A 23,245-nucleotide genomic window follows, 5' to 3' on the forward strand; every position below is an offset into this window, starting at 1 on the left:
AAAATAAAATAAAAAAAAAACTAAAAAATTAAGATATAGTATTTATTTTAAGAACCTATAAACTTTACCAAATACAAAAATTAGAGCATAGTCCTTAAAAAATATTTATTAACAATAAATAAAAAAATTCAAACACCCTCTTATTAAATTAATCTAATGTTAAATCAACCTCTTACATTTAAGGGGTGGGTGTATTTATAAGCCCAATTGGGGCTTTAGAAGCCTTTTAAAACATTGTTTTCTTATATATTCTCATATATATATATATATATATATTCATGTGGGCTCGAAGTGGGTTGGACTTTTTGGCCGGGTTATCGGGTGGGTTGAAATTAATGTTAAACGAGCAATAATTAGGCAGCTGTCACGTAATTTTTTGTTGGTGTTAATCCAAAACTTACCAAATTGAAAGCAAATTAAAATGATAAGTACTTTAGTATTAAGAGTACAAATAAAGGTGTTACAGAATTAAACTAAAAAATAAAAATAAAAATAAAAAGCAATTGTCAGTGAAGAAATTACAATTTAACTAAAGTAATTCAACGAATGGCAGAAGAAGCTTTCAGAAGAGTAAAATCCTTCATTATTGTGTTATATATATATATATTATTAAAATCAGTACGACAGGATAAGAGAATGGTCATGAAACTCCCAGAATTCACTTTTTTTTTCTCTTGCTGACTCTTTATTCCTTCACAATCATTCACTTTCTCTATTTACAAGTTACAACTAAGCAACCAGAACCATCCTTCCATTGCTATATATAGAGGTTAAACATCACTCAACTTCATCATCCAGTCCATAACGAAAACCACATTGTTCAAGAATTCCTAAAACAGCTTGCAAGCCTCTGCATTCAATTCTTGAAACATGTCTCTTATTCCGAGCTTCTTTGGCCAGAGAACCAATTTGTTCGATCCATTGTCATTAGAAGCCTGGGATCCTTTCGATAGTTTTTTCACCTCCGCACTAGCCAATGTGCCTGCATCAGCCCGGGAAACCTCTGCATTTGCCAATGTTAGGATTGACTGGAAGGAGACTCCAGAAGCTCACGTCTTCAAAGCTGATCTTCCCGGACTAAAGAAGGAAGAAGTGAAAGTGGAGGTTGAAGAAGGTCGGATTCTGCAGATCAGTGGTGAGAGGAGCAAGGAGAAGGAGGAGAAGAATGACAAATGGCATCGGATTGAGAGGAACAAAGGCACATTCCTGAGGAGGTTCAGGTTGCCAGAGAACGCAAAGGTTGATCAGGTGAAAGCGAGTATGGAGAATGGAGTGCTTACCGTGACTGTTCCTAAGGAGGAGGTGAAGAAACCTGAAGTTAAGGCCATTGAGATATCTGGGTAAAGCTGATAATGGGATTCCCAGAGTAGTACTGCCGTGGCATGAGTCTGAATTTGAATAAAACAAAACTTTATGAGAGTTATGTTGTGTGTTTGATGTGTGTGAAAATGGAAGTCTTGTATTCTGCTTTCCCTTCAATGAAGCTTAAAAGACTTTGAATACATGTTTTCTTGAATATATATGTATACATATTAACAATTAAGAGTGTGTGTGTGTGTGTGTGTGTTATCTCTGAAGTTCATTTGCGAAGATAATTTCTGGAAAAGATTTGCAGACTTCCTAAAATTAACTTGCAGAACTTCAGACTAGACGTTTCATCATCAAGAAACACTTTGTTTATTCTCTATCTTCAAATGCAGATTCTACTAGAGAGCTAAACCAGACTGCTTTTTATCATTTCAAGTCCAGACTCAGATTCTTCAGACCTCAAGGGCTTCACAGAACAAATTGTTAACCAAATACTAGAGCCAATAAAGTTTATTGCAATCACAAATTCAATGATAATTAATAAAAAAAAAAAAAAAGGAAAATCACAACAATTTCATCTTCTGTGATTTGGTCTTATTATGTCTCAAACCTCTTTGATTTTTCTGTCATAATTCAGTAATTCTTTTTGAACTCTAAAATTATTAGTTTCTCAAGTCAATCTTATCATTTTTTTTCACTAATTTTGGTTTTGTAGCCTTGAATTTCAATCTTTGTTTCTAGGAATCTATACAAATGCAGTTATTGCCTAAAAAATTAATAGTTTTACATAAAATTAGGACCATAGAATTCTGAACCATCACAAAAAAACATAAAAACACAAACTTCAAACTGTAATAAAGATCAGAAGAGGGAGTAAACTGTGCTTTGCCCCCACCCCCAAAAAAAAAGTACAAGCATTAGCAATTTCAATCTATCAACCATTCCCTGATTGCCAGTAGATATATAGAACTCATCAGCTTCGTTAAGAAGAGATTAATTCAGTATGCTATTTCAATTTGACACATCACCTCAAAAGGGAATGATTCCGTATCCCATTTTCTACGTGGATAAGAAGCTCTTACACGGGCTTAGTAATACCCTTGAGTTCAAGTTCCAAATTCTGGCTTCTCCAAATCTCCATCTCTTGCACGGCTACCTTGAAGATATGGATCCTATAAAACTCCTTCAAATTTTGTAGAATTCCCTTATCATATGGGTTTCTGAACTGTACGGTAGTAAAGCTCTCTCCTGCTAAGAGAAAAACATTCAATTAAAATTAATGCCAGGTAAGTGCAGTCGCCTAATTACAAAATACAGCTTTACCTCTGCATTTTGGATTTGTTATAATTCAAATCCTCCTATTTAATTTTCCTTATTCAAGTCCACAGGCATCAAAATGGCAAAACATGGGAGTTCAAATTTAACCAAATCAAAATAAGAGAAACTAAAAAATTATAAGATAGTAGCCAAAAAAACTAATTATTTTATGTAAAATGACAAAAAGTCAAACCACAAAGTACTAAACAATTACAGAAAAAAAATACAAAATTGAATTGTATAAAGTCAAACCATAGAGATTAAAAGTGTAATTTTCCTTCGAAATATTTAAGATGCTAAGGAAATATTTTTACCTGATTGAGACTGAGTTATCATCTGGAACTCTGGATACTTCTTCCAGTTTATCTGAAATTACATCATTTAGAATTACAACACTGCAATCGAACATATTTCAGAAAATTTGGCTTTTTTTTTTAATGACTGCAGATTAGTTGGTAAGGGGGTTAGTTTAAACAGAGATTCGGATATTACAATTACTGAAAACACCACATTTGTTTAACTTCATGCATATCTTGTAGCCTTTTTCTTCTCATTGCGGACTTACCCATTCATCTGTTCTGATGTTGAAGCACACACAATATACATGCCACATGAGAAATCCCACCTACATGAATAAACGATATAACCAATCATTTTTTGTAGCATTTTTCATTTGCTCCCACATACATCTTTGGAGAAAGAGCAAGAATTATGTAAGCAAGATGATATGAACCTGCCATAGCACTTGAAGAAGGGAGAATAGCATTGTGCTCACTGCCAGAACTTGAGGCGGGTTATTCTACAGCAAGAACAAAAGAAAGGCAGAGAATTGAAGAGGTGGTGATTATTTGATGCTGACAAGTAATTTAGAAAAAGTAATAACCCCGTACTGTAGGCTACCCCTAGAGGGTAAATACATACCTTTGGCATATTTCTGCCTACAAATCCAGATTTTCTAACAACTGAAAGGCATAGAAAAAGTACTCAAATAAATATATATTAAAAAAGAAAAGAAACTTCTAAAATACAGGAAACTGGAAACATCTCAAAAACACATCAAATAAACAATCAGAAAATATGAAAAGGATCCCTCAAAGAAAGTGCATTCAGTTGCAACTAAGTTCAATCTGCAGATGCTCAACATGTATGCAAGACTAAGCAAGTGTTGGCAACTGAGGCTGACACCACTATTCAGTCCAAACAAAGACAGACATAATTAAATTAAAGTGGGATAACATGATATGGCAATTAATATAATAACTGAACATCAGAGAAGAGTTCTATTTCTTCTTTTGACAAGGTTTTTCACAATTCCCCGGATGTATAGGTTATAAAGGACACTTCATCTTAACGTTTTTCTTCACAGATTGAAATATGAAGTCCTACCGTGATTCAATAATACTTAGTAGGCCGAGCCTAAGCTTACACTGAGATGAGAAAACCAGATAAGAAGCTTCAGCAATGATGAATCCAACTATGAGAACCATGAATAAAGCATAATTATTTTGGCCTGCAAAATAATTCGTCAAACATCATTAGACATATGACAAGGCTAAACTGCAGCGAATGACCACCCAATTAATATTAATTGATAATACCTATGCAGTTTCCAAAAGCCGGGCAATGATGGTCAAAGCCCTTTATATATGCTTTACAGTTCTTACAATATCTTACTCTCCTTTGTGAAAGAGAATTCTGAAAGGAAAGCATACAGAAGACCAATTACCAAACAAACAAACGATATAGCATAAAGCCCACTAAAAATACACGAAGCGGAAAAGAGGTGGAACAGTGGAAGTGATTGCAGAATCTAATAATCATGAAACTCATCCAAGTAGAATTAACATATTTCAAATGGATTTTAAAAAAAATAAGACCACAGAAGCATATCTGGAAATAATCAAGGCTAAAACTAGCTAGGCTCATTATGAGGGGAAAAAACATGAAAGAAACAAGTGACAACCTCATCATTAAACTGAACTTTGAAACCTGAACTTTCAGTTAGTTCATCTGAACCAGTAGAACTATAAGCCACAAAACCCGGATCACTTGATAAGATACTGTATCAAAACCATTTTTGTAAGTATTGCCACTTTCATTTATGCAGCCAACTAAGAAGTTAAAACCATGATAAGCCAACATGAAGATTAGGAGATAGCAGGGAGAAAAACCTGCATAATCCAGTAACGATCATGATAATTTCCCCATTAAAGATAATATCTGCTAAGCGTGAGACGGCTGCAAAACAGCAAAAGAAGCGATTATAGCTCTCAAGCTTCCAGGAAAGCCAAAGATTAATTAAGACTAGCTAATTGCTTTAACATAGACAAAAAATTCACGTTGATATTTTTACATTCGTGTGATATGCTAAAGTATACTCAGTTCTTAACTTCGCACAGTGATCTTAAACTTTTGCACGCTACATTTCGCATCTTAGTCTAAGAATGCTAATACAAGAATTAAACAGCGAGTGTCAACCAAAGGAGCTTAACCTGCTAGACTATGATCAGAATTATGATTAGTTGATCCTTACAACAGTATACCATAAACTGCAGAATTTGTCAACACCATCCGCCGTCTAATCAATAATGAATCTTAAAATATACAAATCTCCTGAAGATGTTATGAAACCCTAAAAACTAGTTCTCGTTTATTCTCCAAAAACGTTCAGTCCTTCCAACAACTACATTTGCAGAAAACACCATATCGTCAAAGTCACCAAACCGTTCCTTCAACAATTATATATAAGTTATCAACAAAATCTATATATAAGCACCTTTTCGAACAACAGCAATGTAAACACCCCAAACGAAGAGGATGTTGAAGAAGACGAAAGCAGGAGCGGAGGCACGGAGTCCAGTGACCCGCCTGCAAACTCTCCCGAACCCCACGGCCAGAACTTGTAGCAGAGCTGCAAAACAAGATCCGTTTCAGAGCAAAAAAATCAATCAATTATGCAATAGAGACGGCGAGGGTGGCCAGCCGCGAGAACCTGATAGTGACAGCTGGAGAAGAATAGGAGAGGCGGAGAAGAAGAGAGGAACAAGAGAGAGTGCAGATTGAGTGAGCAATACAAAGGTGCAAGAGACTATGCAGCGACTGATTGATTCAGAAGAAGGTGAAAACTTTCTCTGATCATTTGATTCAAGCATTTCCTTTGCCGAGTTTGATTGAAGTTGGGAGTTTTCTCTTCATCATTTTGACTTCTGTCGTCAAGACTAAATTTTAGTTGGTTAATTAATATATATTATTTATTAACATATTTTTATTTGAACAACAGTTTATATGATTGAATTTTTAATTAAATCATTAATTTATTTTAAATTATTATATATAATAATAAATAATATATAAAAAATTATTAATTAATATATTTATATTCATATTTAAATAAATAATAATTTATAAAAATAAAAATATAATTAATTTTATTATATAAATGTATAAAAAATAATAATAATCTATTAATATTACCGATTTAATAATTTTAAAATTTATTTTAAATTTATCGGTTATATATCATTTAATATTATATATTAAAATTTTTAATTATGTGTAAAATATGTGAAATTATTAGTTATCACTTAATTTTCTTGTTTTTTAAATTTTTTTTTACACATAATTTTTTTATTCTATTCATTTATATCATACCCTAAAAACTTTAAAGAAGTTTTAATTTCTAATAAAATTTTTAAATGTAAAACATACACTTATACTACAATTCTTGTTTTTTAAATTTTTTTTTACACATAATTTTTTTACTCTATTCATTTATATCATACCCTAAAAACTTTAAAGAAGTTTTAATTTCTAATAAAATTTTTAAATGTAAAACATACACTTATACTACAATTCTCACTATAATTATAATATTATTATATGTTTAATTTTTCATTTATTATTATTAATTTAAAAGAAGTTTAAACTTTTTCGTAATAGAATTTAGGAATAATTAATAAAATTAAACGTTTGAAAAATATATTTAAATTTAATAAATAAAAAATATAAGATATAAATATATTAATAACTAGGTAAATATAATTTTAGTTTTTATTTCAGTTTCTGGAAGAGCCCGATAATGGAATCTAGGCCCATCGAACCGTCCTTAATTACGAAATAGTGGGCTCGGCATTATTCTTTTGAATGCTTAAGAGGCTAATCACAATTTACTACTTATGGTTTGAGATGCTTTGATTTTAAATCTTGTAATGTTTAATTTTATAACTCACTATTTCGTAATTCAATTTTTTTGTAAAATTAATTAATTAATTAACTTTCTAACGATGTTTAATTATCTTTTAGTTCTTTTAAGTTTATAATATAATGAATTTGACTTAGTATTGAATCACAAGATATTATATTAATCTCTCCAAATAATTTTATTCCATACTTTCCTAAACTTAATTTGATCAAAACATTCGTACCCAAAAAAAATTGGTCAAACATATGTATAATAATACATAGTTGGAAAATATCATAGTATAAATGGTATTATTCGTACTTCATTTTATTATTAAAATAACAAATACTTTTTTCCCAATTTAAACACCAATTAAATAAATTTTGAAAATTTAAAGACTAATTAAACAAAATTTGACCTCGGATCTTAGCAACACAAATTTGAAATAATCATTTTTCCCATGACACCCTATTTGACATAATATTGAAAATAAATTAATTTCTATAAAGTTCCAACCATATATATATAAATATATTATAGATAGACATGTGACTATGTACATCTCCCTTTGCATGCATATATAAAGCTTACAAATGCATGTATATATACTATACCTAGATTGAATTAGTAAAGGTTCATTTTTTTTTTAACACTTGATTTTAAGAAATATTATTGAATTAGTTATTTTCAAATTGTTTGAATTAATTGCATGCATATGCTCCACACCGCTTGTTTTATTTATGATTTTCTCCCCGTTAAATAATCAATTTGTATTTTTGACACGTGCAAAACTTTTTGTGTACTTTATTGTAAAAAAGTTATATTCTTTAATATATCATAATTGTATAAATAGTTTAAATTTATAAAACAATAAACACATGCTCTATATGTAAAATTATCATTTACTTAAAAATAAAATAATAAATTATTATTTATTAAATAAATGTGAGACAAATTATATAAGATTAAAGTCTACAATTTGATATAATTCAAGTTAAATAATTGAATATTTTGACAACAAAATTTTAGATTAAATAAATATAAGATTTATGTGTCCAAACACAAACATAAATAACATAACACGTTATATAAATACTATTCAAATTATTAACAAAAAAATTCAATAAATAAGGTATGAGTACGAATGTCAAGATATTGCTTAGGATCTTCGTATATATACACGATTAAATTTTAATTATTATAAATACTGTATTTAAATATCATTCGTCAAAGAAATTATATAAAAGTTGTATTGATTATATCATAATAAAATTTTTAATATATTCAAATTTAATAGTAGATTTTCATATTTCATCAACAAAAGATCTAGAAGAAAAAAAAAAATAAGTCGTGAAATTAATAATAAAAAACTCAATTGACAAATAGGTGATATTAAATATTTAAAAAATAAAAATAAAAAACACTTGGAAAAGACAAATATTGTCTCTGCTGGATAACTTTTACCAACTTGTTGTCCAACTTCTAATACAAGACCTTCTTTCTTATTTGACGCCTATAAATATTATTTATTTACCTTTTCTTAAATTAAAAATTAAAACACAATAATTGATAAATAATTTTCTTATAACTTTAGTTCCCTTTTGTTCTTATAATCAAACTATTTCATAAATAAAAAAATTATATTAAAAAAATTGAATTGTCCTACTCATAATTATTTATATGTTAAAATATGTAAAAAAGTTTTATAGTACATTAATATATGTACCTAAATTAAATTATATAATTTTTTAAGAAACATTGACATAAAAATAGACATATCAAACAAGTCATCTCGCTCAAAAAAATTTAAATTGCAAACCAGACAAATTGGATAAGTATACAAATATATCTTCACGTGTGCCACAGTACCACGTCCAATCAAATCCCAGATAATATTACTGTACACAACCCTGGCCTCACCGTTGCGTGACGCAATCATTTCCCGCGGACATAAAGGAAAGCTAGCAGTCTAACTGGGGAGAGCAGTTGCGCTAAGCACCAAACTTTGTTAAGAAGGGAGTTTATCATAGCTGTCGTTAACCACGGCGTCACATGCAACTGCACTGTATCACCACCACCATTGCCACTATCCAGGTGGACCCCACTTTCAAATCGGGACCCACGCAGGTTTTCCCGAAAACATAAAACAAAAAAAACAAAAACAACAAAAAAAACAATAATACTATAGTGCTCTAGGGTATTAAATAGTATCATGGGTATCTTAAACGGACGGCTCTGATTTCTTTCTCCCAAACCCCGGTGTCCGCGAATTGGACGCACCATCATCGACTACACGTCGACCACGTGCCGCGGTTTTCTCCCTCGTCGGGACCCACTTCGTCCCCTATCAAAAAAACGGAGTGGGACCCAGCTCAAGAGCCACGGACTTTTTTGTTTTTTTTATTTTTTCTAATTTCCTTATGAAGGCTCTGAGCTGTATTTCATATGACGGCTTAATCTCGGGGAAACACTCGGCTGGCTGATATTCCAGCGGAGCCGAGCTTATGTGCGTAATTGAAACGCCGTCGTTGTCAGGTGAGTCACCGTCTATCTCCCGAAACTACCCACTACCACCCGCTCCATTCTCGTGGGCCATGTGTCATCTGACGGCTAGGAGATCTCTCGGTGTATTTGTCAGTCCACGTGTAGGGATGAGAATAACACATGGTGTGAAATAAGTACAACCAATTCACATTAATTTGTTTGACTTTTATTGTAATTTCATGCATCGGACGCACTCTATTACGTACGAGTTTGTTGTTCAATCAATCAAGGGCATAATTTTGCTGGGCCCCGCTTGATTAGGCAGTATTACACGTTGTTGGGTTTCTTAGCTGTGATCGAAGGAGCCTAACAATTATTTTGTTTAAGGAACAAGGAGAGAATAACATTTGGAGCGTTGTTATTGCTTAAGGATTTTTTAAAAATATTATTCTCAGTGATTTATTTTAGTTAGAAAAATAATTTGTTTCCTTCCACGGTTGGGAATTGGGTCATTGTATATACATACGTAAATCTTATAACATAATAGTATCTCAGATCCCCAAGTTCAAATGTATAAGTAAACAATTATTAAAATAATATAAATTAAAAATAATAAATGGGTTTCATTAAATCATCAAAATTGATGGGATCTTCCATGTCAATTTTTAGGATTATGAATTTAAAAAGAAAAAGCATTCAAAATTTTTGTACTTTAAAATTGTAAGAATCCAGAATCTTGGTCAGTTTTCAAATGTTGGGTAATTTAATTTAGTTAGTTATTAATTATACGTGACAATGTATGACAGTTACATTTCATTATATAACTCACCCGACTCAAAATCATACAGGAACAAATATTCAAAAAATAAAAAATAAAAAGTGTACATATTGTTAAAAGGAAAGAGGAAAAGGGTCGTTTTATGAACTTAATTTCCCCTAATTTTATTTCGAATTTATTAATGCAATTATTTGATTTTAACCTGCCAACTCTCACGTGCGCTGATGAAATTAATTAATTTCCTTTATGAATAATTCTAAATTTCATCAATTTAATATGTGTTTTAATATATTACTTCAATTTTATATGAAATTTTGTACACACTCAAATTTTTTAAAAAAAAAAAAAAAATGACCCATTTTTCTTGCTAAACTAAATGCAAAATGTACAGATAAAAATCATAGATATTATTATCACTAAATTTGTTGTGAACATTGTAGCAGCCCCGGAAATTCGTAATTGAATTTATATTATAAATAACAAATGCGGAAGCGAAGTCAAAATTTGAATAACATCCCTTACACGAAAACCAAAAACGTGCTCACAAAATATAAAAGATTAAACTACCTAAAGGGGAAACTTGAAAGTAAAAACTACGAATGTGACTATGGAGTCCTTAGGCGTCCCCTTCGTCGTCCTCCTGCGGAACCGGCTCGGGAACGATGTCATCTTGATCTGAAATGATTAAATAAGGAATGAGCTACATTAGCCCAGTAAAGACATCACGATATCTCACCGTCACGGAGGTAAATGTGGGTAGAAAAACACAAAAGACCAATGGAGCATGATTTACGACAAATCCTTTTATTAATAATAAAACCTTTACTATCCACTTACCTCGGTGGAATTTATAAAACAATATACGAAAGCAATAACATTATCATAATCATGGAATCATATAAACTGTAAAACATAACACTTATCACGCATTTTGTAATTCAATCATTATACAACATATCTTTTCCTCATTTACCAGCCTAGTATCCGTGGGGGTCCATAGGGGTCCCGCTACCCGTTAACCTTTAACATTCGTCATCAGATTCCAGGGCCGTCCCCATACTCCGTCCGGTATGGGCGCCAAAACCATAAACCTCAACGCCCCGTCCGGTATGAGGGTGAAACGGGCCGTCCCCATACCCCGTCCGGTATGGGCGCCAAAACACATAAGATCTCCATACCCCGTCCGATATGGGAGACCACAATCCCGGTGGGGTTCCCTACGGACCCGGTCCGTCCACCATCTCTCAGGATATCTAGTCAGGCTGAACACATTATACAATTTCCATTTACATAATCTTTCATTCTCCTTTTCCCTCAGTCAGCATTATCAATCACATACAAACAAGCAAAACGATAATTTATGTCAAACAGACAACATACAGCATCAATATCCCGGTCATTCAATCCATAATCAATAAAACAGTAAAATATGCACATGAAACTATAAAATGAAAACATCGAACCTCATGCTGCATTTAAAACTGTAAAACAGACCAAATAACAGTTAACCGACAAACACACTATACTCGGGCTCCATTAGCGACCTTAAGCAATTTCACACATTCGTTGATTCATGAAATACCGTTTTATCATTTATTGAACTTTAAAACCGTGATAGAAAATAAGGTGAAGGGTCCTTACTCGTTTCGGGGTCCGAACACGGGTTCACAGTGCGCTTGCAGGCTGTCCCTAATTTTTCCTGAATTTTCCTCGGGGAACTGAAACGCACTACTGGTACCTGCACGTGTTCCAAAAAAAATCCTAAATTAGGCCCAGGGCCCCTTTCGGCCCTAATCGCAACTCCGGCACGGCGGCTCCGCCGTGCTCCGGCGACGGCGTCGCCGCTGGCGGCGGCGATTCGCCTCGGGTTGGCTGTTTTCGGCCGAATTCGGCCACACTCGAATCGGTCCCTGCGAGAAAACAACCCTAGGGCCCTCGGGGGGCCAAAAAAATCACGGAAAAACGGAGCTTACCGGCGGCGGCGCTCTCGGGTGCGGCGTCGCCGCTGGCGGCGGCGATTCGCCTCGGGTTGGCTGTTTTCGGCCGTTTCCGGCCGAATTCGGCCACACTCGCATCGGTCCCTGCGAGAAAACAACCCTAGGGCCCTCGGGGGGCCAAAAAATTACGGAAAAACGGAGCTTACCAGCGGCGGCGCTCTCGGGTGCGGCGGCTCTCCGGCGAGCGGCAGGCGGCTAGGGTTTGTGGTCTGGTGTGGGGGTTCTATTTATAACCCCTTGCCTTTTGATCTCAGCCGTCTATTTTGTTTTAATCTGGGCCGTTCGTTTTTGATTGAATCTGGGCCGTCCGTACGTTTAAATCTGGGCCGTCCAATCGCACGTTTGATCTGGGCCGTCCGATCGCGCCCACGCGGATCGCCAACGTGGCCCTTTTTGGAACGACGTGGTTTTGCCACGTGGCAGGTCCCGGTTGGCCGGGACTGCTGACCGGGCCTGCTGACGTGGCTGCCGACGTGGCTTTTTTTTTTCTTCTCGGTCCGGGCGCTACAAACATAATGTCAAGTCAATTTTTTTGAAATTTAAAAGTTTGTAACAATTATTAATGCACATAAAAGAAAGTTGGGGTCAAACAATTACAAATAAAAATATATAGAACAGGTAGAATCTGAGTTGAATATTAAATTGAGAAATCAAATGGAAAATATAATCTATCGTTTTCAATAACCATTGAAATTTGATGCATTTTTGGATTCTACTATACAAATTAAACAGCAACATGCACGGCGCATTTCCAACCGGGACCATTTATTTTTAACTAATATCTTATTTGACCATTTCAAATAGTTTAGTTTTATAATTATTTTTAATATATCATAATACATGTTAATGTTAGTATAATAATCGAATATGGAATTATATTATCTTAAACCATTATTTTAGTTTTGGCTTTAGTTTCAGTTATAGAGAACTAACAATTTATATTTAATATAATTTTAAAATTATTGGAAAAATTAATTTAAAAATATCTCAGTACTCAAAAAATTAAATAATAAAAAAAATAAAAGCCACATTATATGCGTATGTACATTGGCCAACCATGGTTCGTGAACAACCAGCAAATGGAGCTGCTGTTTGGCGTGTGTCCCGTCTCTGCATATCCACTTTAATGGTAGACACTCACGTGGGGGGGATTTTTTCTTTTTGTTTTTAACCTAATTTAATATAAATTTTAAATATTATTAAATTAAATATTATAAATTATCATTTTAAAATAAATATAAAAATAATTTTAAATAAAATACAAAAAAAAAAATTTAACCGAGTAGATAATTGTCTATTATTGATATTATGTGGGAGAAGTTGGTATAGGCTTTTGGAACCCCCCCCCCACTATTCATGCATGCCCTAATCATTATAATTATAATAATTATAACAATTATTAGTGTTCAACATGCATTATTTTATTTTATTTTAAAAAAATAAAAAAAGTAATTTAACACTACAATAATGATGCGTGGGTGGTGGATGCTCCCCAAACTATGGAATTACAATTGGGTCGGTGATCATTTCTCCAAAAGTTTTTGTCCAATTCAAATTTCCCAACACCCAATTAGTATTAATCTTTAATTACAAAAAAAAAATGTAATTTTTCTATAAATGTTAAATAATAATTTCCAAAAAGTATATTGTAATTTATTTTTTACACATGCATATTTCCCTATATGTAGAGTTAATCAATTAAATTAATATTTTTATTTATTAGTGATTTATAATTGATTTCTTTCTATTATGATTCAATAAATAATTTATAAAAAATAAAAAAATTAGTTTTCAATTTATTAGTTTAGATTTTAGTTTTTGACTTTTTTTTTTTTTTTTTTTTTTTTTTTGTATATCCGCAAATACAAGGAGCCTACGCAGTATGTACCGAATCTATCAGCTTAGGTTCTTCTGGACATGAGCTGACGAGCCGCGACTTGACTCGTCAAATGCACTGAGAAATTAACCTACCGGTGTCTGTTTTCCTAAACCGAGTCAACTAACAACTCGTTCCCGTGTAATACACACACACACGCGCGTAGGAGCCGAGCTGAAGCCAACTTTCTGTCGCTTTTCAATTTCCCGAGCGCTGAACCTAAGCCAATTTAATCCCGCTTTAGCCGCGCCACCCCAACGAAACAGAAAAAAGAAAGGATAAGGAAAAAAGAAAATAAAAGTCTTTGTGCGTGAATTTTCTCTCCCTAAAATCCTCTTCTGCCTCTCTTTCTGTAATGGAGACGACTCAGTTCTGGTCTGTGATTCAGTAGTTTATTTTGGATTCGAAACTCGTCGAAAACTAAGAAGAAATTCATAAAATTTCAAGTAGAAGCCTTAGCTTAACGAGATTAGAGAAAGTAATCGGCGAAGGCTATTAATCGGAAATACGGTGCGTATAGTGAGATCTGGTTTGTTGTCGACGTCGAGTTAATGGAGGAAGACAAAGGAGCGCTTGCGCAGAGCTTGATCGATGTGGTGAACGAGATAAGTTGCGCCTCCGATTACAGGTGTCCGGTCAAGAAGCAGTACTGCAATCTGGCAAGGAGGTTGAAGTTGCTGGTGCCAATGTTCGAGGAGATTAGAGAAAGTAAGGAGCCGATCCCTGAGGAGTCTCTTAAGGCTTTGCTTTCGCTGAAGGATGCGCTGGGCTATGCTAGGGAGTTACTCAGATTTGGTAGCGAAGGGAGTAAGATTTACCTGGTGCGTGAGTATCACTCTTTTTTTTTTTTTTTTTTTTTTATCTGCTGCTGGTTTGGTCCGTAGGCGTGCGCATTTTGTATCTCTGTTTGCATTCGATCTGTTTGGTTGCTGAGAAAATGCGGTGAAAGGTAATGGAACATGATTATTGTGCTATTTTTTAATTTTTTCCTTCTCGTGTAACCATTTCATTGGCTGATCGCATTTCAATGCTGCGGACGCTGCCGGAACATTTGTAGAAATTTCATTATCTAGCAAGTTATGTCTTATGTTCATTTTGAGAATACAAAAAGAAACTTTTATACTTAAATATAATTATAGTTAAATCAGCTGTAAAATCTCGATCCAAGTGATAAATGTGTAGTTCCATTTCTGCTATACCTGAGTGATTAGAACGGGCGACTTTTGGAAACGGAAGGCTACGCTAATTTTTTCAGGATTCAATCGGCTTCGCAGATGGTTAGACTGGGACAATCATGTTTTCTATGGATGCTATTCTCTTTGTTAGGTTATGTCGTATTTCTTTGGGAATAGTTCTTAATAAGATCATTTACTACCATATTTACCACTCTCTGAAGTAAAATTTTGTAGGTAATGCTGGGAGTGATTTGTTCTTCCCCCCCTTTTTTTAATATTGGCAATCTTTGTTAGAGACTAATGATATTCTTTCCATCCAGTGATTTTGAAATGGGAATCACGCAGTAAATTTCCTTACTCTCCCTCTTTCTATGCATTGGTTTGCAAACTTTGATTCTACCGAGATATCTGTTGAATATTATCTTGTTTCTTCTCATGTTTTGTTTACTCTACAATGCTAATCCGGTTCAACTTATGGATATGGCATCAATTTGTGGTTTTATAATATTTGGAAGTTACGTGAAGAACTCTTGTGGTCTCTATGATTCGGAAGTTTCTGTTGATCATTGAGTATCATATAATAAAAGAACGAGAGTGTAATCTGATTTCAGTTTCTATGGGTCTGTTGACATTATTTAGCTCATTTAGAAGAAGATTCCATACTCATTTTCTCATAAGAGCGGATTTTTTGTTGAGGGAATTGGTGTTACTCAATTGGAAAAGAGAGGGTTAGATTTGCTTATCATATATAATAACTAATCAGCCTGTGGTATTTTAACCCTTCAGTATTACCAACTTTTTCCTCCCCAGAGATCTAACATGTGAATTTTCATTGACCATCAGTTGAGGAGGACTGTAAAAAAGTTCGAAGTTCTATTTTTCATGTCATCGGTAGCTTTTATGGTTCTTGTCTGTGTAAAGCACTATGCAATTGCGGCACATATAATCTGTTGTCCTTTCAAATATAAATGAAATAATCATTTTATATTGCAACTAATTGATAAACCCATTTACTACTGGGGATACGAGAAATTATTCTGTCATTCTTTTTCTTTTTCAATTGATGCTCTTGAAAGAATATCGATACGCTTATAATTTTTATTATTGATTAGGTAGATCCATTTTCTTGTAGGGATGCTGCAAGTTTCTGCACATGTTTATTATTGTTGACTAGTAATATTTAGACATTAAACAAGAAGTCTAAATAGCAGAAGAAAGAAAGTCAATATGCTTAGAATATTTTCATGATAGAATTGACTATTCTCATTTTTCTGTAGGTCCTGGAAAGGGAGCAAATCCTGACTAAATTTCATGAGGTAACAGCTCAGTTGGAAGAAGCTTTGAATAGAATTTCGTATGAGAATCTGGATATATCAGATGAAGTTAAAGAACAGGTATATCATTAAGGATTATCCAACCACTTAACATTTGCTTTGTTGCTATCATTATATATCTGCAGGGCACTACCCTGTGATAATTACTTCTCTCTTAATATTTGAGAGATTTATTGCATTGTGACCTTAGTTAGACACCGGAGTCCTTTTTATTCCCGCATCATAGCCCTGACTGAAGCGGGCCATTAATACTTTATATGTCCGTTTTTTTATGTTTATATTCCTTTCTAAACCATTTTATGTGCAGGTTGACCTTGTTATTGCCCAGTTCAGAAGAGCGAAAGGAAGGGTCGATGCTCCCGATGATGAACTACATGAGGATCTCTTGTCCCTTTACAACAAGAGCAATGATACTTCTGCAGATCCAGCTGTCCTAAAGAGAGTGGCTGAAAAGTTACAGTTGATGGGGTTAACTGACCTTATGCAAGAATCACTAGCTTTACATGAAATGGTTATTTCCAAAGGCGATCCTGGGGAGACCATTGAGAAGATGTCGATGCTATTGAAGAAAATTAAGGATTTTGTGCAAACGGAAAATCCCAACTTGGATGCACCTGCAAGAGAAAAAGATCTTCCTCCAAGTAGCAGTGCACAGACATCCACTGATCACAAAACCCCAGTTATTCCTGATGATTTTCGGTGTCCAATATCACTTGAATTAATGAAGGATCCAGTCATTGTTTCGACAGGGCAGGTATTGACACTGGGTTTCCTCACCTACATGAGTAACATTCAATTGAACCTTACATGTCCTTTCTTTACCCTGTTTTTAGTTTAGGATCTCTGGCAATTGGTATAAAAAGATATTAAAATATAGACCTCAGTTTGTTAGGGTCAAAGGTATATAGGGTGCTAAGTATGAAATGAAAATATGACAATATTAGAAATCCGTTTGAAGTGCCATCAGATGAGTTTCTCTACCTGTTATAAAGTAAGTCAGTTACTAGTTTAAAAGATGATTCCTATGCTCTGACTGCCTAGAAAGGGAAGAAGATTGTGATAGGATTCTGGTTCGCACTGATTTGGCATATATAAGCTATTTGATACTTTATTTTCTTAACCAAAATACCTTACCAGAACCTTCACGTGCTTTGAGTTAATTCATCCAGAATACAGAACATAAGAGAGCAAAAACCGAAGACTTGTTTATATTTTTCTTTTTACTTCTTTTTGCTAACAGGTCTCTTTTTTTTTTATTTTTTAATCTGCTGTAGACCTATGAACGTGCTTGCATCGAAAAGTGGCTGGAAGCAGGGCATGGAACGTGCCCAAAGACACAACAGACCCTTACAAGTACTGCCCTTACACCTAATTATGTGCTCCGTAGTCTCATAGCCCAGTGGTGCGAGTCAAATGGGGTTGAACCCCCAAAACGGCCCAGTAGTTCTCGTCCTAGTAAAGCTACATCATCATGCTCTCCGGCTGAGCGCACCAAGATAGAAATTCTTCTTCGGAAACTCACATCTGGAAACCCAGAAGACCAAAGATCTGCTGCAGGTGAAATCCGTCTTCTTGCCAAACGCAATGCAGATAATCGTGTGGCCATTGCCGAAGCTGGTGCTATACCTCTTCTTGTCGGCCTTCTCTCAACGCCTGACTCTCGAACCCAGGAGCATGCTGTAACAGCCCTTCTCAATCTTTCAATATGCGAAGATAACAAAGGAAGTATCATTTCTTGTGGAGCTGTTCCGGGTATTGTTCATGTGCTTAAGAAAGGGAGTATGGAAGCTAGGGAAAATGCTGCAGCCACACTTTTTAGCCTTTCAGTCATTGATGAAAATAAGGTAACAATCGGTGCCTCAGGGGCCATTCCGCCACTAGTGACGCTGCTTAGTGAAGGTACACAGAGAGGTAAAAAGGATGCTGCCACAGCATTATTCAACTTGTGCATTTACCAAGGAAACAAAGGAAAGGCAGTTAGGGCAGGAGTTGTGCCAACATTGATGCGGCTATTGACAGAACCGGGAGGTGGAATGGTGGACGAGGCACTTGCCATTCTAGCTATATTGGCTAGCCATCCGGAAGGGAAGTCCGCCATTGGAGCTGCAGAAGCAGTTCCTGTTTTGGTAGAAGTCATAGGGAATGCTTCCCCCCGTAACAGAGAGAATGCAGCTGCAGTACTGGTGCATCTTTGTTCTGGAGACCAACAACATCTAGTGGAGGCTCAGGAACTGGGAGTTATGAGTGCACTTGTGGATTTAGCTCACAATGGCACAGATAGGGGCAAACGAAAGGCTGTCCAACTGATTGAGCGAATTGGCCGGTACGCAGAGCAGCAGAAACAAGCACATGCGCTGTCTGAGGCTCAAGCTCAAGCTCAGGCCCAAGCTCAGCCACCTCGGCCATCCTCTGCGGTGCATGTTGTTGATAGCTAATGTTTCTCTTTTGGCTTCTATTCTGTTTTGTTCATTAACGGGTCACCTTTGTTTGTATTTTTTTACAAATATTCCACTAGGCAGGATGGGGAGGTGGAAGATCACCTGCTCAATCTGTAAGTTATTCATTTGTTTGAGGGCTCAGAGAAAAGAATATTACATATTCACAAAAGCAAAGCGGAAAAGAAATGGTGAAGAAGAGAGGAGAGGGAAGGACTGAGAATTGAGATGTACCATTTGTAACATGTAATGACTGTAATCATCCTCAGTTTTTATGGAAGTGATGTTTTACTAGTTCAAATCAAAACCATACAAACCCAGCTGTGATTCTGAGGTAATTCTTTCTTATGATCAGTGTTATTTATGTTTATTTATTTATTTATTTTGTATCGGTTAGTTACCCTTTCGAGAATGGGAAAACATAATCACCTCGTCATAGTGAGTTGATTTTGTAATTGGTTAAATTTAAAAAAAATGATTCTTAAATTATTTGGACTTTTGATAAAATTCACTCCGTATTTTGATGACTTGGGTGGGATTGGCAAAATGATTGTTACTAATGATATTTCGAAAGAAAATTATTAAATATACCATGTTAACATTGGAGCGTGCTTGTTTAAGAGGAAAAGCTATCATGTGTATAAACTATCCGTATGTTATAATAAGTGCTAGAATAAATAAATTAAAAGAAAAAGGATATAGTAGCTAATACAACTTTCATATATTTCTAATATGATATAAAATTATTTTGAAGTGACTTTTTATTTAGAACTTGTGGAAGAATATCTTAAAAACCTGTCACATTTGCTAAAATTTTAAACAATAAAATTTATTCTAAAATAAAATTTATCTCGACCTGAATAAAATGATTATTTAAATTTTATTTAATTTCTTCCAATTGACATGACTTATATGTATATTAAATTTATAAAGAGTTGGAATAAAAACTCAGTTGAATGTACTTAGGGTTCATGTTGGAAGGTAATAGGAGCAGAGCATCAAAGAAATTTTCAAGAAATCAAGTCTAGATATTTCCAAACCAGATAAAATTTAAAACGAAATAAATTAATCTACATTATAGTTAATGCATATACATAAACAATAACACATTATACTCCGCATAAAATGAAATTTCAGATTTTGAAGATGATTATTGCAGGCTTGGCTTTTGCCAGATTCTTCCCATGAACATATTGTTAGAGAATATTCTTTTCTTCCTTTCTTCTGGTCTGATTCAACTGAAAACTAAAGCACCAAAGTTCAAATAGACAAGAAACCACAATGTAAACCCTTTTTTTTTTTCTCTCAATGAAATCCACATGATTTTTCATAACGAAATTGAAGGAAAGAAGTGCTTAATGACTGCAATATAAAACAAAAGTGAAGGAATTTTAACAAATCTGTTATCATCATAATCATCATCTCCGCTGATCCGTTTTCTTCAATTCTTTCATAAGTACATAAAAAAACTCAAATGTAGGTAAAGAACATAGCGAGCTGCAACACCTTACCCAAGACAAGAAATTACACCCCACCTTCCTCCTTCCGATTTCATTAGAAGCATTTCCTGTGGACGATAGATGGGCCAGACTCATCATATTCAGCCTTTGCAATCCACATCTGCATTCCAACAATCAAATTTAGGTTTGAAATGATGATATATTTACTTCGATATTATGAAAATTATGTTACATTTGGTTAAAGTTCATTTTATTTCCATTAAGTTATTAGATGTTAATTTTAGATCCTTTAGGAATCATCAGCAGGAGAACCATCCTTATTAAGAATACCTGCTGGAAAGTGCTGAGAGATGCCAAGATGGAGCCTCCAATCCAGACACTATACTTCCTCTCCGGTGGAGCCACCACCTTGATCTTCATGCTGCTTGGGGCCAAAGCAGTAATTTCTTTGCTCATTCTGTCAGCAATACCCGCGAACATGGTAGATCCACCACTGAGAACAATGTTCCCATACAAATCCTTCCTAATATCGACATCACACTTCATGATAGAATTGTATGTGGTTTCGTGAATTCCTGCTGCTTCCATTCCAATCATTGATGGCTGGAAGAGGACTTCAGGGCATCGGAAGCGCTCAGCACCAATGGTGATCACCTGTCCATCAGGTAGCTCATAGCTCTTCTCAACAGAAGAGCTAGTCTTTGAAGTTTCCAGTTCTTGCTCAAAATCAAGAGCAATATATGACAGTTTTTCCTTCATGTCTCTTACAATTTCACGTTCAGCAGTTGTTGTGAAGGAATAGCCACGTTCAGTCAAGATCTTCATGAGGTGATCAGTAAGGTCTCGACCTGCAAGGTCAAGACGGAGGATGGCATGGGGAAGCGCGTAGCCCTCATAAATGGGGACTGTATGACTGACACCATCTCCAGAATCCAGAACAATACCTGCACAACAATCCAGAAAAGATTGGCATCCCTTATATCACATGGTTAACACTGGACTACGAGAACATTAAACCCAACAAGCTGTTGTTACTTTTAGAGTGTCAGAGAACTGCAACTGCAACTAACGCAATTCTTTATCCTTTTCTTTTCTGTAGTAACTAAAACACGGGCACCAATTTCAAACAGTAAGAAAGTAAAGTCTTGAACCAATGAATTTTTTTACTAGTCTTCATAGAGTTGGATCTATTCGAATCAATCAGTCTAAATCCATACAGAATTAAATCTGTCTAACTTACCGGTTGTACGACCACTGGCATATAGGGAGAGGACAGCCTGGATTGCAACATACATTGCTGGAGTGTTGAAAGTTTCAAACATGATCTGGGTCATCTTTTCCCTATTGGCCTTTGGATTGAGAGGTGCTTCTGTAAGAAGAACTGGATGTTCTTCTGGGGCCACGCGGAGTTCATTGTAGAAGGTGTGATGCCAAATCTTTTCCATATCATCCCAGTTATTCACAATGCCATGCTCAATTGGGTACTTTAGAGTCAAAATACCACGCTTCGACTGTGCCTCATCACCAACATATGCATCCTTTTGGCCCATGCCAACCATCACACCAGTGTGGCGTGGACGACCAACAATGCTAGGAAACACAGCCCTTGGAGCATCATCACCAGCAAATCCGGCCTACAAATTGAAATAATAGTGACAACATGCAGATTTTCTTATGATAGACAAGAATTTCCATTATAGATTTATTCAGAATGGGGCATGCTAAGTTGATACCTTAACCATTCCTGTCCCATTGTCACAGACGAGTGGCTGAATATCCTCACCTTCTGCCATCTTCTATCACTAGCTGGAACATGTCACCGGCAGCAAATCAGACTTAGGCAAGGTGAAAATAAAATTCAACATTCAAAGGGGGAACCAAGATTATACATCTAAAATGCAAGAACAGGTAAAATTTAGGTGAAATTTCTAAAAGTCAGCCACAAAATTCTCCTCTCCAAACAACTTACTAGTCACAGAATAGATCTCTGCACATTTTTAAATTTGAGGTAAGAACAAGAAATATTCGTACTAACAATGATCAAGCCAGATACTTCCTCAAGAAACTTGTGGCCCACTAATACATCTACAAGGATTTCAAATTCATCAACCGTCACAAAAATAAAATATATATTTTTTCAAACCAAAAGGCAATGAAGAAGAAATCAAAATGATAGCAGACTGCCATAAGTTCAACGAGAACAACAAAAATCCTTCCATTTAGAAATGTATTCCGTCAATCTGGATGAATTTATCCTTCCATTTTACTTCTAAGATCACAATCACATAAACTTTCCATAAAAAAGGTAAATCAAGATACATATTACGACAATCCCGATCCAATAGCATGGCACTGAGAAATTCCCAAATTAACAACAATAAATCCATAGAATTGTTTCTGAAAAATCAAAATCAAGGCATTATGCAACAATGTGATCATTATCAAGCTAAAAGAAATCACAATTCATAAACAGATCCGTCAAGATCAGAGCGTCAAATCGATATGAAAACACACGAAACCAGAATAACCGATTAATCGCATCAATATCTTGTCCAATCCAGATCGGAGAAAGAAAACGAAAAATGAAGGAACCGAAAACATTCTGAATCAAGAAGATTCTATCCATTTCCCTTCCCTTTTCTCAATAACCAAAAGGATAGACAGAGAGAAGCAAAACGAGAACAATATTCACCTGAGAAATTACGATAACGAGGAGAGAAAATGAAAAAAATAAAGAGAGAGTGAGAGAGGGAAGGAAAGAAGCCTCCGATCTCAGCTGCCCGCCCTTGGGTTCAAAAATGATCAAATGCAAATGAAACCCTGCCCAAATGATACTCTAAATCCAAATGAAATTCCCCTTTATATTCCTATCCATATTTCCCGTTTTAACACCACCTCTCT

At 34.9% G+C, this 23,245-nt stretch overlaps 4 protein-coding genes and 1 long non-coding RNA gene across 6 annotated transcripts; 2 read left to right on the forward strand and 3 right to left on the reverse strand.

Annotated features, from left to right (window-relative positions):
* Positions 1 to 758: 758 nt before the first annotated feature.
* Positions 759 to 1,502, forward strand: LOC110812138 (16.9 kDa class I heat shock protein 2-like). Its single transcript, XM_022038823.2, has one exon. It carries the CDS (start codon positions 871 to 873, stop codon positions 1,342 to 1,344), a length of 474 nt encoding a protein of 157 aa, XP_021894515.1. The 5' UTR covers positions 759 to 870; the 3' UTR covers positions 1,345 to 1,502.
* Positions 1,503 to 2,138: 636 nt separating this feature from the next.
* Positions 2,139 to 5,854, reverse strand: LOC110812137 (uncharacterized). Of its 2 annotated transcripts, none has more exons than XM_022038822.2 (11): positions 5,618 to 5,854; positions 5,402 to 5,536; positions 4,797 to 4,863; positions 4,589 to 4,685; positions 4,224 to 4,320; positions 4,052 to 4,135; positions 3,547 to 3,587; positions 3,359 to 3,424; positions 3,191 to 3,250; positions 2,940 to 2,991; positions 2,139 to 2,556 (listed from the first exon to the last, which is right to left on the reverse strand). In XM_022038822.2, the coding sequence occupies exons 1-11, from the start codon at positions 5,775 to 5,777 to the stop codon at positions 2,387 to 2,389; spliced, it is 1,029 nt and encodes a 342-aa protein (XP_021894514.1). In that variant the 5' UTR covers positions 5,778 to 5,854; the 3' UTR covers positions 2,139 to 2,386. The 2 variants fall into 2 exon arrangements, with proteins under 2 accessions (XP_021894514.1, XP_021894513.1); XM_022038821.2 differs by having other exon boundaries at positions 2,139 to 2,559.
* A 4,599-nt stretch (positions 5,855 to 10,453) lies between these two features.
* On the reverse strand, positions 10,454 to 12,544 carry LOC148269001 (uncharacterized). The gene is made up of 2 exons (XR_015817333.1): positions 11,709 to 12,544; positions 10,454 to 10,742 (listed from the first exon to the last, which is right to left on the reverse strand). It is a non-coding gene; the product is annotated as an uncharacterized LOC148269001 (long non-coding RNA).
* Positions 12,545 to 14,314: 1,770 nt separating this feature from the next.
* Positions 14,315 to 19,133, forward strand: PUB12 (armadillo/beta-catenin repeat protein). Its single transcript, XM_022038808.2, has 4 exons — positions 14,315 to 14,761; positions 16,393 to 16,509; positions 16,757 to 17,203; positions 17,724 to 19,133. Exons 1-4 carry the CDS (start codon positions 14,492 to 14,494, stop codon positions 18,882 to 18,884), a joined length of 1,995 nt encoding a protein of 664 aa, XP_021894500.2. The 5' UTR covers positions 14,315 to 14,491; the 3' UTR covers positions 18,885 to 19,133.
* A 1,016-nt stretch (positions 19,134 to 20,149) lies between these two features.
* LOC110812174 (actin) lies at positions 20,150 to 23,199 on the reverse strand. Its single transcript, XM_022038871.2, has 5 exons — positions 23,037 to 23,199; positions 22,078 to 22,150; positions 21,585 to 21,978; positions 20,675 to 21,288; positions 20,150 to 20,504 (listed from the first exon to the last, which is right to left on the reverse strand). Exons 2-5 carry the CDS (start codon positions 22,135 to 22,137, stop codon positions 20,439 to 20,441), a joined length of 1,134 nt encoding a protein of 377 aa, XP_021894563.1. The 5' UTR covers positions 22,138 to 22,150; positions 23,037 to 23,199; the 3' UTR covers positions 20,150 to 20,438.
* Between the last annotated feature and the right edge of the window lie 46 nt (positions 23,200 to 23,245).

This window comes from Carica papaya, chromosome 2, assembly GCF_054855325.1.
Source record: "Carica papaya isolate Zhongbai chromosome 2, ASM5485532v1, whole genome shotgun sequence".
NCBI classification, from domain to species: domain Eukaryota; kingdom Viridiplantae; phylum Streptophyta; class Magnoliopsida; order Brassicales; family Caricaceae; genus Carica; species Carica papaya.